Below are 17,439 nucleotides of genomic sequence, written 5' to 3' on the forward strand. Positions count from 1 at the left end.
ACACGGGCTTAGTTGCTCCATGGCATGTGGGATCTTCCTGGACCAGGGCTCGAACCCATGTCCCCTGCATTGGCAGGTGAATTCTTAACCACTGCACCACCAGGGAAGCCCTAGTCAAGTTTTCTTACTTCAAAATACGTTAGTCTATAATTGGTAAAAGCAAACAGGAAATAAGTAGCCTTTTGACTTTACACTAGGCCGTTTTAGTTCTAAATAAATTATCAAGAAACCTATGGAAACTCTGAAAGACATTAGTGAGACACTGAGCTACTCTACGTAGTTCTATCCTCAACATCCCTAACCGGTACCTACAAAACCAGTGAAAACCATAAACAACATGACAGTTTCAAAAGGCCCCCTAGGGGGCACTATTGCTCCCATTGAGAACCAGTGCTCTGTGGATGGGGTACAGCTCTGAGATACTTTCTCGCCCTCCTCTTCTCTTCTTGGGTTTTTTGGGCCTTAGCTCCTCTGATAGTAGTAGTGCAGGATGGAGGAAGAAGTAAAAGGTGACATATATTCTACCTAATGAGGGTATGTTTCTCCCCTGAATTAGCTGTAACTGCTACCTTAGCTTGTTGGTCTATGAGTCTTCAGTCCTCCTGTTATATTCTGGTGAAAGTGGGAATGGGGATACTTGGTAACAGTTCCAGCAATCTGATCTAGCCCCTCTTAGGTCTTCCCATGGAGGGTGGCCCAACCTGGAAGTTTAGAATATAAGTGGCCTAGTTAGTGGAGGCACTGGGGGGATGGAGGTGGTTAGTGCCCTTGGTTGTCAACTCTGTGCTTTCTTTCTCTATGTAATTCTGGAGTGATGGAGTATATATATATTAAAAAAAAAAAAAAAAAAAAAAAGCAAACCTACTCTTTTAAACTAGTTTGAAGAGGGTAACTGAGAGAAGTGTGCTAGAGTGGACAACATCCTAGACCAGAAAACAAACACTTGTGTTATAGCCCCAGCTCTGTTGTCACCAACTGTGTGATTTGGGGCATTTCAATTCTCTGGATCACCTTTGCCTCATCTGCAAAATGGGACAAAGAGAAATTAAATGATAAAACGGCCAAAAAAACACATGAAAAGATGCTCAACATCACTAATTATTAGGGAAATGCAAATCAAAACTACAATGAGGTATCACCTCACACTGGTCAGAATAGCCATCATCAAAAAAATCTACAAACAATGAATGCTGGAGAGGGTGTGGAGAAAAGGGAACCCTCCTACACTGATGGTGGGAATGTAAATTGGTACAGCCACTATGCAGAACAGTATGGAGGTTCCTTAAAATACTAAACATAAAACTACCATATGACCCAGCAATCCCACTCCTGGGCATATACCTGGAGAAAACCATAATTTGAAAAGATACATGCACCCCAGTGTTCATTGCAGCACTATTTACAATAGCCAGGACATGGAAGCAACCTAAATGTCCATCAACAGAGGAATGGATAAGGAAGATGTGGTACATATATACAATGGAATATTACTCAGCCATTAAGAAATAACAAAATAATGCCATTTGCAGCAACATGGATGGACCTAGAGATTGTTACACTGAGTGAAGTAAGTTAGACACAGAAAGACAAATATCATATGATATCGCTTATTTGTGGAATCTAAAAACGGGTACAAATTAACTTATTTACAAAACAGAAGTAGAGTCGTGGATACAGAAAACAAACTTATGGTTACCAGGGGATAAGGTGGAGGAGGGATGAGATTGGGATTGACATATATACACTACAATATATAAAATAGGTAACTAGTAAGAACCTGCTGTATAGCACAAGGAACTCTACTCAATACTCTGTAATGGCGTATATGGGAAAAGAATCTAAAAAAGAGTGGATATATGTATATGTATAAATGATTCACTTTGCTGTACACCTGAAACTAACATAACATTGTAAATCAACTATACCCCAATAAAAATATTTTTTAAAAGAGTAATTAAATGATATTATATCTGAATCTTTTATTTTTTTAGTTTGTAATTTTATATTTTCACTATAATTAAAATGAATATATGTATATAACTATATATTCAATATAATAAATTTACATATAATTTTTAAAGATTCCACTTTTATAATTTTTGAAGGTTCTATATTATTATTTTATTTATTTTTTTAATACATCTGTATTGGAGTATAATTGCTTTAAAATGTTGTGTTATTTTCTGCTGTACAACAGAGTGAAACAGCTATATGCATACATATATCCCCATGTCCCTTCCCTCTTGAGCCTCCCTCCCACCCTCCCTATGCCACCCTGCTAGGTCATCACAGAGCATGGAGCTGATCTCCCTGTGCTATGCAGCTGCTTCCCACTAGCTATCTATTTTACATTTGATAGTGTATATATGTCAGTGCTACTCTTTCACTTCGTCCCAGCCTGCGCTTCCCCCTCTGTGTCCTCAAGTCCATTCTCAAAGTCTGCATTTTTATTTCTGCCCTACCACTAGGTTCCTCAGTACCATTTTTCTAGATTCCATATATATGCATTAGCATACGGTATTTGTTTTTCTCTTTCTGACTTACTTCACTCTGTATGACAGACTCTAGGTCCATCCATCTCACTACAAATAACTCAATTTCGTTTCTTTTTATGGCTGAGTAATATTCCGTTGTATATATGTGCCACATCTTCTTTATCCATTCCTCTGTCGATGGACACTTAGGTTGCTTCCATGTCCTGGCTATTGTAAATAGAGCTGCAATGAACATTTTGGTACATGACTCTTTTTGAATTATGGTTTTCTCAGGGTATATGCCCAGTAGTGGGATTGCTGGGCCGTATGGTAGTTCTATTTTTAGTTTTTTAAGGAATCTCCATACTGTTCTCCTTAGTGGCTGTATCTATTTACATTCCCACCATCAGTGTAGGAGGGTTGCCTTTTCTCCACACCCTCTCCAGAATTTGTTTCTAGGTTTTTTGATGTTGGCCATTCTGACTGGTGTGAGGTGATACCTAATTGTGGTTTTGATTTGCATTTCTCTAATGATTAGTGATGTTGAGCACCTTTTCATATGCTTGTTGGCCATCTGTATGTTTTCTTTGAATCCTTTTAAATCCTTGACTTCAATACAACTCTGAGCATTTGAACTCTCCATGCAGACAATATATGCTGTGCTTCTCTGTGTATCTAGGTGTCCCTGAGGGTGGTGAGAGTTTTGATCCTCACTCTTTGAAATTTTTCATACAAGACCCATGGTATCAAATTTGGCAAGCGTTCTCAAATCTAAGATTCACCTCCACCAAATGAAGTGTGTTTTGCTTAAATTATTATTAAATATGGTGAATCACAGCATTTTAGAGTTAAGAAATCATTTGTTATTAATATGAAGTTATATACTGGAGGGGAGCAGAATATGCCACCCCGAAGTATTCCTCCCTGGCATAAGGAGTATTTTGAGCTAATTATTTTTAAGAAACAGCAGACACAGGGGAAGCCATGAAAACCAGGTAGAAGTTATCCTCTTATAAGAGACATTTACATTTATAAGGGAAATCTCCATTTGTAATTGTGTCTCCCTCTCTGTACCAGAAAGAGGAGGATGAATCTAAATCTCTAAAAGCTCTTATCAGTGGAGAAGGCAGCAACTCAACTCTCATAACCCTTGTTTACTGTGTTTTGCCTGCTAACCTCCCATGTCTGATTCCCCCTCCCCCTCCCCAGCATCTTCTTTTGTCTTTAGCTGGAAGCGGCGTTTAAGGTGGTGGCTTGGGCCATTTGTGGGAGTTACTCAGTTTTCCTGGGTCTCTCCCACGTATACAGGAGGTATATACGTTACTAAACTTTTGTTTGTTTTTCTTCTATTAATCTTTTATTACAGGATGGTCTCAGACAAGAACCTAGAAGTATAGAGGGAACATTATTTTTCCTCCCCTGCAACATCATGCACTTTTCTCTATGTCTAGGTGAATATTTCTGATGTAAGTTGCAAGTGACTTTATCAATACTTCATGATTCTGTTCTGTATACCAAACAATATACAAAACAGTACACAGTGATAAGACATAAGTTATGAAAGATATGGATGCTCTTGTAAAGGTCTTTACAGTCCTTCGTGTCTTAGAGTTCTTAGAAGCAGAGCCTAAGACAGGGACATTTGTCCAGGTGATTTATTGATGGTGAGCTCTCAGGAGAAATCTCTGAAGGAAGGAGGAAAGCAGGATGAAGGAGGAGAAGACAGGCAAAGATGCGGTTTCAGAAGTCTAGCTTCATCCTGAACCCATGGGGTGCTCAGGAAGTTTCTCAATTACACCAAGGCTTTTCAGCCCAGAGGCAAGTTGTCTGGGCTATTAGAACCCCATTTCAGCCAGCCATTTGCTACAGGACACCCACAGGGGCCAGTTGTCGTAATCTTCCAGACATCACCAGCTGAAGTGGCTTCCATCAGCTAAAGACAAACGTATGTAAAGGTTTGGTGGTCAACAACTGCAGCTTCTGGAGGTATAAATACCCCAACCTGGAAAGGGAAAGGGGGGTCTGGGAAGGGCACCATCGGCATGTACTACACATGGTATTAAAGGAGCTAAATCATGTCCACATGATATCCTTTAAGAGCATTTATAAAGCCACCTATCAGCAAGTGACATGTAAGACAACATAATCTGAAACTCTAGACGTACAGAGTAAGTGAGTAACATCAGCTAACAGGTACTGAGGGCTTGCTCCATGCTATGCAGTGTTATGTGATCTTTATTCTTCTCAGAAAACATCTACAATGTAGGTACTGTTATTGCTCCTATTTCCTAGTAAACTGAGGCACAGAGAGGTTACATAACTTGATCAGGACCACACAGCCAGCAAGTGCCAGTGAGTGATCATTTCATTGGCAATATATGGTAAAGCTTTACTGGAATAGAGAAAATGAAATCCTAACCCCTACCGCAAATCAAAATCCCTTAAGTTGGGCCTCTATTTTAACAAATTCCTAAAGTGATTCTTCAAAGTCACTGCCAAGTGGAAAACATTTTCCAAGATGGAGAAAAGTTGTGCAAAAGACAATGTCAACAGGTAAAAATGATCAGCAGAAACAGAGGTGCTTGTGAATTTTTGCAGGTAGTCTGAAGGGAGTAAGAAGGAAGGTAAGAATAACACTGAGAATGGGCTCTTGAATACCAAGCAATAATTACACAGGAAGAAATGACTTTTTTGTTGTCATACTGATTCTTAAAATAAGAACAGAATAAAATAAAAATTAAAAGGATAGGAAACATTGGCTTTGGGTACCCATCGGGTACCTCTATGCTGGCCTATGTAGGTATTTATCCCTAAAAAATAGGTTAAACTACCTGTTTTCCAGAGAAGAACAGGATATTATAAAACAAAGAAGGAAAATAATATTTCCTCAAATGTTTTGGAAATGAAAATACTATATAAACGCAAGGAAGTAAGTTAATTGCTGAAATGTGATTAGCAGCGTATTTTTATGTAGATGTATGATGTTGTTTTCTGAAATAACATGTGACCTGAATGTGTCTACTTTAATAAAAATATGTCGTCATAGAAGTTGGACCAGAGAAACAAAAGAGAAGAGAGGACCTAAAGAGGACAGATTATAAAGCGTGATGCCACTTGGCTACAATGAAATATTTTCCAGGCAATTTCATACAGGAATCGCTAGCTACTGTGCCATCTTTCCCATCGCCCACTGATCTAATTAAGAAGAAGAAGACATTGCTAAAAGGGCAGAAGAGTCTTTTTTTATGATGTACATCAGGAGATCAGACTCCCCGCATCCCCTTTATCCTGCTGCATTTGCTCATCATTGCTGTCCAATTCGTTGTGACAATTACATACAAAAAAATTCCAGGAGAAACACATCTAAGTAGTATGCTAGTTTGTTTCTAACTAACAAGGTTATTTGTTTGCTATATTTTCATTCCATTGGTTTATATTTCAATCCGTTATTTACAAGGAACTTATAATGACACTTTTTGTATGTTTCTCTGTTAATACCAGATCAAATACTCCGGCGATTTAGGGGATTAATGGGTAGTCCTCAGAATGACCTCAAACTAACTTAAATGGCATAAATCGTATGGGGGAGGGCTTTGGAATTGGAGATAAGGGTTGGAACCTCAAGTTTTTACACTGTGTCAAATAAACAGGGAAAAGGAGGAGCATTGGATATTTAAGATTATTTACTGACTGAACTGACCTCTCCCCACAAACCTACTAGCAGGTATTTAGAGTCAAATACTTAGTTTAATCATATTAATGAAGATTATAAGGAAGCTTTAAAACCTCAAGGCTAGTGTGCAGTGCTAGAATTGTTCAGAGAGCATTCAAGAGAAATTGACTATCACAGGAAGTTAAAACAAACAGTTCACTTAGTAGGTTAAGAGCTGAGGGAAGGGTTGGCTAACATTAACTTGACGTGAGTCTAGCAATTCAGGTGTATAAACTTTCTACCTTTTCAGCAGGCAAAAGATGCCAGTGATCAATATTGAGGACCTGACAGAAAAGGACAAATTGAAGATGGAAGTTGACCAGCTCAAGAAAGAAGTGACACTGGAAAGAATGCTGGTAAACTGCTGCTCTGTTTTGAATTTTATTTTTAAACTAGAGATAACTGTAGCACTACCAGGTTAAAAACCATTGAAGGGGAGCAGAATTTGCCACCCCAAAATATGCCTTTTTGGCATATGGATTCTTTTAGGCTGATTATTTTTGAAAAATAGCAGACGCAGGGGAAGCTCTGAAAACCAACTAGAAGTTACCCTTTCCTAAGAGACAGTTACATTTATAAGGGAAATCTCCATTAGTAAGGGTGTCTCCTTCTCTGTGTCAGGAGGAGAAGCATGACTCTAGAAACTCTTATCATGGAGAACACAAGGATTAGATCTGCTTAACAGCCTTACCCTTGTTTGCTGTTGTTAAAAAACAAAATTCAACTGAGTAAATTTGAAGATATAATTGGCTTTATTAAATAATTCATGAATTGGGCAGCATCCCATCTAGCAAGTAGAAAGGCTCACCAAGGAGCTGTACAAAATGGAAGGTTTTTATAGGCACAAAGGGGTGGGACAAGGAAGTCATAAACAAAAGAAAGAATTATTTCAGGCAGGAGCAACTTCCTTTGTGGGAAGAGCAGGGGTCTATCATGCAGATTACCTCACTAGTGCTGATCAGGAAGTTACAGATTGACAGGTTTAAATTCCACTCCTGGGAAAGGCTGAAACTGCAGTTAAGTTAGGTATTAAGTTTTGGTTTGTTGATGTGGAGCTTTGTCCATTTAGGGACTGTTCTTTGTTTTTGCTTTGTTTTGTTTTTTTAATACTGTGCTTTTCCTTTTTTTTTTTTTTTTTTTCCGAATAAAAAACGTGTATTTGGGGTGTTAAGAATTACAGTTCAGGAGACAGATTTGGGTAAAACGGAAAGAGTGTTCCAGGGAAGAGAAGGAGTCAGGGGCTTACAAAGGCAAAGCCAAGAGGTTGTACTCTGACATAAGGTAGGAAATATTTGTCCTTAAGGGATAGGCTGTCATGAATTATTTTAGGGTAAGGTTCTGGTAATTATCTTAAGCCCGTAACTGGCTCCCCACACCCCTGTCATCTACACCTACCATCTTCTTTGGTCTTTCACTGCAGTGGGATTTAAGATGGTGGCTTGGACTATTTCAGGGAGCTACTCAGTTTTCCTGAGTCTCTCCCTTATATACAGGAGGTGTACATGTTATTAAACTTCTGTTTGTTTTTCTCCTGTTAATCTGTCTTTCTTATTACAGGGTTATCTCAGTCAAGAACCTAGAAGTGTAGAGGGAAAATTAGTTTTCCTCTCCCACATCATTCACTGGAGAAACTCAATATAGTTGAAAACAAGTTGTTCAGATAAAATTCATCAGAAATTAAGAAAATTAATAATCATAATTATCTTTTGATTTAGAGTTAAAATCAACAGTTTGACAAACTATTTTCCATAAGCCAAATCCAGCAGTTAGCCTGTTTTTCTATGGCCACTAAGCTAAAAATGTTTTAAAATTTTTATAGAGTTGCTTTATTTGTATTTATTTTTTAATTTTTATTTTTACATCCTTATTAGAGTATAATTGCTTTACAATGGTGTGTAAGTCTCTGCTTTATAACGAAGTGAATCAGTTATACATATACATATGTTCCCATATCTCTTCCCTCTTGCATCTCCCTCCCTCCCACCCTCCCTATCCCACCCCTCCAGGCGGTCACAAAGCACCAAGCTGATCTCCCTGTGCTATGCGGCTGCTTCCCACTAGCTATCTACCTTACCTTTGGTAGTTTATATATGTCCATGCCTCTCTCTCACTTTGTCACAGCTTACCCTTCCCCCTCCCCATATCCTCAAGTCTATTCTCTGGTAGGTCTGTGTCTTTATTCCTGTCTTACCTCTAGGTTCTTCATGACATTTTTTTTTCTTAAATTCCATATATATGTGTTAGCATACAGTATTTGTCTTTCTCTTCTGACTTACTTCACTCTGTATGACAGACTCTAGGTCTATCCACCTCATTACAAATAGCTCAATTTCGTTTCTTTTTATGGCTGAGTAATATTCCATTGTATATATGTGCCACATCTTTATCCATTCATCCGATGATGGACACTCTCTTGATTACTGTAGCTTTGTAGTATAGTCTGAAGTCAAGGAGCCTGATTCCTCCAGCTCCATTTTTCTTTCTCAAGATTGCTTTGGCTATTCAGGGTCTTTTGTGATTCCATAAAAATTGTGAAATTTTTGTCCTACTTCTGTGAAAAATGCCATTGGTAGTTTAATAGGGATTGCACTGAATCTGTAGAATGTTTTGGGTAGTGTAGTCATTTTCACAATGTTGATTCTTCCAATCCAAGAACATGGTATATCTCTTCATCTGTCTGTATTATCTCTAATTTCTTTCATCAGTGTCTTATAATTTTCTGCATACAGGTCTTTTGTTTCCTTAGGTAGGTTTGTTCCTAGGTATTTTATTCTTTTGGTTGCAGTGGTAAATGGGAGTGTTTCCTTAATTTCCCTTTCAGATTTTTCATCATTAGTGTATAGGAATGCAAGAGATTTCTGTGCATTAATTTTGTATCCTGCTACTTTACCAAATTCATTGATTAGCTCTAGTAGTTTTCTGGTAGTGTCTTTACGATTCTCTATGTATAGTATCATGTCATCTGCAAACAGTGACAGCTTTACTTCTTTTCCAATTTGGATTCCTTTTATTTTTTTTCCTCTCTGATCGCTGTGGCTAAAAGTTCCAAAACTATGTTGAATAATAGTGGTGAGAGTGGGCAACCTTGTCTTGTTCCTGATCTTAGTGGAAATGATTTCAGTTTTTCACCACTGAGAACGATGTTGGCTGTGGATTTGTCATATATGGCCTTTATGATGTTGAGGTAAGTTCCCTGTATGCCTACATTCTGGAGGGTTTTTTATCATAAATGGGTGTGTAATTTTGTCAAAAGCTTTTTCAGCATCTATTGAGATGATCATATGGTTTTTCTCCTTCAATTTGTAAATATGGTGTATCACACTGATTGATTGGCGTATATTGAAGAATCTTTGCATTCCTGGGATAAACCCCACTTGATCGTGCTGTATGATCCTTTTAATATGCTGTTAGATTCTGTTTACTAGTATTTTATTGAGGATTTTTGCATCTATGTTCATCAGTGATATTGGCCTGTAGTTTTCTTTTCTTGTGACATATTTGTTTGGTTTTTGTATCAGGTTGATGGTGGCCTCATAGAATGAGTTTGGGAGTGTTCCTCCCTCTGCTATATTTTGGAAGAGTTTGAGAAGGATAGGTGTTAGCTCTTCTCTAAATGTTTGATAGAATTTGCCTGTGAAGCCATCTGGTCCTGGGCTTTTGTTTGTTAGAAGATTTTTAATCACAGTTTCAATTTCAGTGCTTGTGATTGGTCTGGTTATATTTTCTGTTGCTTCCTGGTTCAGTCCCGGAAGGTTGTGCTTTTCTAAGAATTTGTCCATTTCTTCCAGGTTGTCCATTTTATTGGCATATAGTTGCTTGTAGTAATCTCTCATGATCCTTTGCGTTTCTGCAGTGTCACTTGTTACTTTTCCCTTTTCATTTCTAATTCTGTTGATTTGAGTCTTCTCCCTTTTTTTCTTGATGAGTCTGGCTAATGGTTTATGAATTTTGTTTATCTTCTCAAAGAACCACCTTTTAGTTTTATTGATCTTTACTATCATTCCTTCATTTCTTTTTCATTTATTTGTGATCTGATCTTTATGATTTCATTCATTCTGCTAACTTTGAGGTTTTTTGTTCTTCTTTCTCTAATTGCTTTAGGTATAAGGTTAGATTGTTTATTTGAGATGTTTCTTGAGGTAGGCTTGTATTGCTATAACTTCCCTCTTAGAACTGCCTTTGCTGCATCCCATAGGTTTTGGGTCGTGTTTTCATTGTCATTTGTTTCTAGGTATTTTTTGATTTCCTCTTTGATTTCCTCAGTGATCTCTTGGTTATTAAGTAGTGTATTGTTTAGCCTCCATGTGTTTGTATTTTTTACAGATTTTTTCCTGTAATTGATATCTAGTCTCATAGCGTTGTGGTCAGAAAAGATACTTGATACAATTTCAATTTTCTTAAATTTACCAAGGCTTGGTTTGTGACCCAAGACATGATCTATCCTGGAGAATGTTCCATGAGCACTTGAGATGAAAGTGTATTCTGTTGGTTTTGGATGGAATGTCCTATAAATATCAATTAAGTCCATCTTGTTTAATGTATCATTTAAAGCTTGTTTTTCCTTATTTATTTTCATTTTGGATGATCTGTCCATTGGTGAAAGTGGAGTGTTAAAGTCCCCTCCCATGATTATGTTACTGTCGATTTCCCCTTTTATGGCTGTTAGCATTTGCCTTATGTATTGAGGTGCTCCTATGTTGTGTGCATAAATATTTACAATTGTTATATCTTCTTCTTGGATTGATCTCTTGATCATTATGTAATGTCCTTCTTTGTCTCTTGTAATAGTCTTTATTTTAAAGTCTATTTTGTCTGATATAAGAATTGCTACTTCAGCTTTCTTTTGATTTACATTTGCATGGAATATCTTTTTCCATCCCCTCACTTTCAGTCTGTATGTGTCCCTAGGTCTGAAGTGGGTCTCTTGTAGACAGCATATATACCGGTCTTGTTTTTGTATCCATTCAGCCAGTCTGTGTCTTTTGGTTGGAGCATTTAATCCATTTACATTTATGGTAATATTGATATGTATCTTCCTATTACCATTTTCTTAATTTTGGGGTTTTGTTTTTGTAAGTCTTTTCCTTCTCTTGTGTGTCTTGCCTAGAGAAGTTCCTTTAGCATTTGTTGTAAAGCTGGTTGGGTGGTGCTGAATTCCTTTAGGTTTTGCTTGTCTGTAGAGGTTTTAATTTCTCTGTTGAATCTGAATGAGGTCTTTCCTGGGTAGAATAATCTGGTTTGTAGGTTTTTCCCTTTCATCACTTTAAATATGTCCTGCCACTCTCTTCTGGCTTGCAGAGTTTCTGCTGAAAGATCAGCTGTTAACCTTATGGGGATTCTCTTGTATGTTATTTGTTGCTTTTCCCTTGCTGCTTTTAATATTTTTTATTTGTGTTTAATTTTTGATACTTTGATTAATACGTGTCTTGGAGTGTTTCTCCTTGGATTTATCCTGTATGGGACTCTCTGTGCTTCCTGGACTTGATTGACTATTTCCTTTCCCATGTTAGGGAAGTTTTCAACTATAATCTCTTCAAATATTTTCTCAGTCCCTTTCTTTTTCTCTTCTTCTTCTGAGACCCCTATTATTCAATTGTTGGTGCATTTAATGTTGTCCAAAAGGTCTCTGAGACTGTCCTCAATTCTTTTCATTCTTTTTTCTTTATTCTGCTGTGTGTTAGTTATTTCCACTATTTTATCTTGCAGGTCAGTTATTCGTTCTTCTGCTTCAGTTATTCTGCTATTGATTCCTTTTAGAGAATTTTTAATCTCATTTATTGTGTTGTTCATCATTGTTTGTTTTCTCTTTAGTTCTTCTAGGTCCTTGTTAAATGTTTCTTGTATTTTCTCCATACTATTTCCAAGATTTTGGATCATCTTTACTATCATTACTCTGAATTCTTTTTCAGGTATACTGCCTATTTCCTCTTCATTTGTTTGGTCTGCTAGGTTTTTACTTTGCTTCTTTATCTGCTGCGTATTTCTCTGTGTTCTTATTTTGCTTAACTTACTGTGTTTGGGGTCTCCTTTTCACAGGCTGCAAGTTCATAGTTCCCATTGTTTTTGTGTCTGCCCCCAGTGGGTAAGGTTGGTTCAGTGGGTTGTGTAGGTTTCCTGGTGAAAGGGACTGGTGCCTGTGTTCTGGTGAATGAGGCTGGATTTTGTCTTTCTGGTGGACAGGATCGTGTCCAGTGCTGAGTTTGAGGGTGTCTGTGAACTTACTATGATTTTAGGCAGCCTCTCTGCTAATGCGTGGGGATGTGTTCCTCTCTTGCTAGTTGCTTGTCATGGGGTGTCCAGCAGTGGAGCTTTTGGTCGTTGAGTGGAGCTGAGTCTTAGCGTTGAGACAGAGATCTCTGGGAGAGCTCTCACGGTTGATATTATGTGGGGCCAGGAGGTCTCTGGTTTTCCACTGTCCTGAACTTGGCTCTCCCACCTCAAAGCCTCAGGCCTGACACTCCGCCAGAGCACTAAGACCCTGTCAGCCACACGGCTCAGGGTGAAAAGGGAAAAAAACAAAAGAAAGCAAATAAATAAAGTTATTAAAATTTAAAATTTTTAAAATATTATTAAAATAAAAAAGTAATTTAAAAAAAGAAGAGAGCAAACAAACCAATAAAGAAATCCACCAATGATAACAAGTGCTAAAAACTATACTAAGGTAAACATAAAAATCAGAATCTAGTCAGTCACATACAGCAAACCCCAAGTCTACAGTTCCTCCCAAAGTCCACCTCCTCAATTTTGGGATGATTTGTTATCTATTCAGGTACTCCACAGATGCAGGGTACATCAAGTTGATTGTGGAGGTTTAATCCGCTGCTCCTGAGGCTGCTGGGAGAGATTTCCCTTTCTCTTTGTTCGCACAGCTCCTGGGGTTCAGCTTTGGATTTCGACCTGCCTCTGTGTATAGGTTGCCTGAGGGCGTCTGTTCTTCACTCAGACAGGACGGGGTTAAAGGAGCAGCTGATTTGGGGTCTCTGGCTCACTCAGGCTGGGGGGAGGGAGGGGTACAGAATGCGGGCCAAGCCTTTGGTGGCAGAGTCTGGCATGATGTTGCACCAGCCTGAGGCCTGCCGTGCGTTCTCCCAGGGAAGTTGTCCCTGGATCCCGGGACCCTGGCAGTGGTGGCTGCACAGGCTCCCGGGAGGGGAGGTGTGGAGAGTGACCTGTGCTCGCACACAGGCTTCTTGGTGGCAGCAGCAGCAGCCTTAACATCTCATGCCCGTCTCTGGGGTCCGCACTGATAGCTGTGGCTCGCGCCCATCTCTGGGGCTCGTTTAGGCGGTGCTCTGAATCCCCTCTCCTCACGCACCTCAAAATGGTCTCTTGCCTCCTAGGCAGCTCCAGACATTTTCCCAGACTCCCTCCTGGCTAGCCGTAGTGCACTAGCCCCATTCAGGCTGTGTTCATGCAGCCAACCCCAGTCCTCTCCCTGGGGTCTGACCTCCGAAGCCCGAGCCTTAGCTCCCAGCCCCCGCCCACCCCAGTGGGTGAGCAGACAAGCCTCTCAGGCTGGTGAGTGCTGGTCGGCAGTGATTCTCTATATGGGAATCTCCCTGCTTTGCCCTCCGCACCTCCGTTGCTGTGCTCTCCTTCGCGGCTCTGAAGCTTTCCCCCTCCGCCACCCGCAGTCTCTGCCCACGAAGGGGCTTCCTAGTGTGTGGAAACCTTTCCTCCTTTTGGCTCCCTCCCACTGGTGCAGGCCCTGTTCCTATCCTTTTGTCTCTGTTTATTCTTTTTTCTTTTGCCCTACCCAGGTACATGGGGAATTTCTTGCCTTTTGGGAAGCCTGAGGTCTTCTGCCAGCGTTCAGTAGGTGTTCTGTAGGAGTTGTTCCACATGTAGATGTATTTCTGATGTGTTTGTGGGGAGGAAGGTGATCTACACGTCTTACTCCTCCGCCATCTTGAAGCGTCCTCCTATAGAGTTGTTTTAAATAAAAGGGAAAGAAAAATAAAATGAAGAATATGAGACATCATATTTTAGCTTAGCAATAAAGTAAAGCAATGTGTATAGGCATTTTGTTTTTACTTTTCTAAATTGATAAGCTTCTCTTTATTTGATATTGTTCAAATACTTTTAGCCAAGACATCCCCTCCAGCACTGTCATGGCCAGTAATGAATGAATACGTTCTATTCCTTCTTTGCAAATAAAAATGAGTTCAGGCACAAGAACTCACTGGTTTCTCCTAAAAACATTTGTCAGATCTTAGAAATGGTTACCAAAAGTCCTCTGCCAGTAGAAGGAGGAGAAATGGCAAAGGAATAAAAGTTTCCACCAAACAGTGACTGAAGCTTAGAAAATGTAGATATATATTTTAGATTTCTTTGTTTTGGGAACATCAGTAGAACAAAAACTCCTTCACAAGTGAGAAGAGTATATTTCATATTTCTTAAAAAAAAGAAAAAAACAAAAACCTCATCAGGCCAAAGCAAAAAAAGAAGCTTGTATTATCTTCATACTTTGCTCAAAACTCTTACTCCCAGTAAAAATTGGAATTTTGACTTCTTTTATGTTTATAGTTGTCTCAAACCTCCCTGTTGCCCTTTCCATACAGGCAAAACATGTAATTTTTAAAAGATAAAATTAAATCTGTAAACAGCACAGAAGCTTGGAACGCACACCAAAAAAGTTTAAATCCTTATGTTTATAATTGGGGGAAAATAAACTTTTGAGGTAAAGGAGGGTTATCTTTTTCTTCTTTATTTGAAACATCCAAAAGCTGTTTTGTTATTTATATACTCAGGATTGTTTTGTAGGCAGTTTGGTTGTCGTCATGTTTACTATTCACTTGTGGCAAGTTTACCTGGGAATTTTTGTTTTGGATAAATATTGCATCCGTCCCCATTTGTCAGGTTTTGGGTTTCCTTTGCCCTATTACTCAATGTGTCTTTGCTCTTGGAAGTCAATTTAATCTAGTATCAGACTGCCAAAACTACACATACATGCTCACACACAGAACTTTCCAAGCCTGAATCCAGAGCTCTGACACAGGATAGCATAGTGTCATCACGGTACGTGTAAGTGGGTATCCTCTGGAACCATATTCCTGGTTCAGATTGGGGCTCTACAACTTACTTCCTTTGTAATACTCACTTAAATGAGCTAACTCATCTGTGCCAGTTTCTTCTTCTATAAAATGGGAATAGTAACAATATGTAATTATTATTACTTTAAAAATTATTATTTATATCTATGAACCAGACCGATTCATAATGTGCCTCAACCTACTTTGCTGTTAAGGCAGCATTATTGTCAGAGTAAGACAACTCTTTGCATCAGTTTCTAAAGCTGAAAGATTTACAATGACTATAAGCAAATATAATAGGCAAAAACTAAAAGCAATCTTTATAGTAATAGCTACCATTTGATTGACTATCTCTGTATGCCAGGTACTTAATGCAATCTGTGTTGCTTCTCATATTTCATAGATGAAGTAACTATACCTTAGATAAACTATTTTAACTAAGGACACACAGCTGGTAAGTGGGCAGAGTCAAAATCAAACCTGGGATGGCCTGAATCCAATGCCCGTGCTCTTTCTACCATGCCATGTAATCCTGTATTAAACTATATATACTTATAATAAGGCTCCGTGAAGTAGTTTTGAAGCACATCCACCCACACAGGATTTTAGGTAGTGTGTTCCTCAGGATCCTCAGATCCTAGCCAGGCACTGTCAAAACTAACCCCTCACTGAGTCCTGTTCCTGACAACTGGTTGGGGCCCAAAGAGCTGGTGTTTGGAAGACAGGGGAAGAAGTGAATCTAAATCTCAAGTTTGAATTTTGAGGGGAAAAAAGTGAATCTAAAGTATTGCATATTTCAAACGTGTGCATAAACTCCAAGTATCGTCCTGTGAAGGAGCCACCTGAACGATGTCCTGCCCCCGATTAGAAATGATCTGTTCTAATATGTAGATAATGAGTTTGCAGAGTCTAAGTAATCTTAAGTCTTCTGTCTAATGTTGCTTAGAACTTTCATGCAAAAATGGTGTGAAGATTTTATTAAAACAAAACAATAAATTCCTTAGGTAACTTACAGAATGGTCACTTCATGGACTGCCAAAAATGAAGCAGTTTTGTGTTAATGTCATGAAGAATAAATTAAGTGAAAACAAAACAAGTTGACCATTAAAAGAAATGAATAATTTGGTCCCATGTGTGTATATGCATGTGTATACACACACACACACACACGCACACATACTCATACTTACACGTGTATAGAACTTTGCCTCTCTCTAAACAGTATGTTACATGGTACATTAACATGCTCTGGCTGAGTCCATTAAAATACTAAAGCCTGATTTTTCACAGGGTCATTACTGTAATGGAGCAGATGACTAAGGAGCAAGCTCATAAGCAAAACGAATGATCTAGTTTAGCCAGTATTTATTTACTGAGCACCAACTAAATGCAGGCTCTGTTCTAGATGCCTGGGATACATGTGAACAAATCAGCCAAAGGTCCCTTTGGAGCTCACCTTCAAGTTTACAATCATGATCAATCATTGTAGACCAGCTTAAAATAAAATTACATGTGTATACTTCTGAGAATCCAGGAGTGGTGATAAACCTGGAATTTAACAATTATTCATTCCCTTCCACCTTCACAGGTCATATTTTTGGAATGAAGTCAACGATTTAATCAATGCTCACTCTGGTAACGTTCTTGACTTGTGCTGTCAGCTGTGTTCTGATCCCTGGACCCTGTCTCCTCTAAAGAAGCTGGAGGCAGCGTGCGCTGAGAGCCCTTAGCTGGAGTATGGCGGCTGGTTAGCCTTTGCCCAGAGATATCCACAAGGACAGGGCAGGGAGCAGCTATTTCTTCTTCTCTCGTAGAAAGTACAAATGCATTGGCAGAAAGCAGAATCACATTAAAAAGATAGAACACACACAAAAATTATTATTATAAATGCATTCTTGGATTCTGCAGTATTCTCTATTAAGCCAAATGAGTCATCTCTTTCTTTTTTTCCTTTAAGGTGTCCAAATGTTGTGAAGAAGTAAGGGATTATGTTGAAGAAAGATCTGGGGAGGATCCATTAGTAAAGGGTATCCCAGAGGACAAAAATCCCTTCAAGGAGCTCAAAGGAGGCTGTGTGATTTCATAAAAAAAAATTTTTTTAATTCCATGGAATATCTTGAGCTTTAATGACATACTGTTTGGTCATATGTAATAATACTATTAAGCATGTACATGAATTTTAAAATTATAAATATGAGCATTTAATAAAATTTGGACTGTG

General features: G+C 38.7%; 1 protein-coding gene across 1 annotated transcript; it reads left to right on the forward strand.

Moving 5' to 3' along the window:
* The first annotated feature begins 6,299 nt into the window (after positions 1-6,299).
* GNGT1 (G protein subunit gamma transducin 1) lies at positions 6,300-17,439 on the forward strand. The gene is made up of 3 exons (XM_027101327.1): positions 6,300-6,349; positions 6,440-6,542; positions 17,176-17,439. The coding sequence occupies exons 2-3, from the start codon at positions 6,447-6,449 to the stop codon at positions 17,302-17,304; spliced, it is 225 nt and encodes a 74-aa protein (XP_026957128.1). The 5' UTR covers positions 6,300-6,349; positions 6,440-6,446; the 3' UTR covers positions 17,305-17,439.

The sequence above is a fragment of the Aethalodelphis obliquidens genome, unplaced genomic scaffold, assembly GCF_003676395.1.
Source record: "Aethalodelphis obliquidens isolate GAN/ISIS:26980383/991018 unplaced genomic scaffold, ASM367639v1 scaffold5, whole genome shotgun sequence".
NCBI lineage: Eukaryota > Metazoa > Chordata > Mammalia > Artiodactyla > Delphinidae > Aethalodelphis > Aethalodelphis obliquidens.

Bases quoted from the DNA above. Each gene is read 5' to 3' on its own strand.
- GNGT1 (XM_027101327.1), top strand. From the start codon at position 6,447: ATGCCAGTGATCAATATTGAGGACCTGACAGAAAAGGACAAATTGAAG. The intron at 6,543-17,175 runs GTAAACTGCTGC...TTTTCCTTTAAG, and splicing joins TGACACTGGAAAGAATGCTG to GTGTCCAAATGTTGTGAAGA.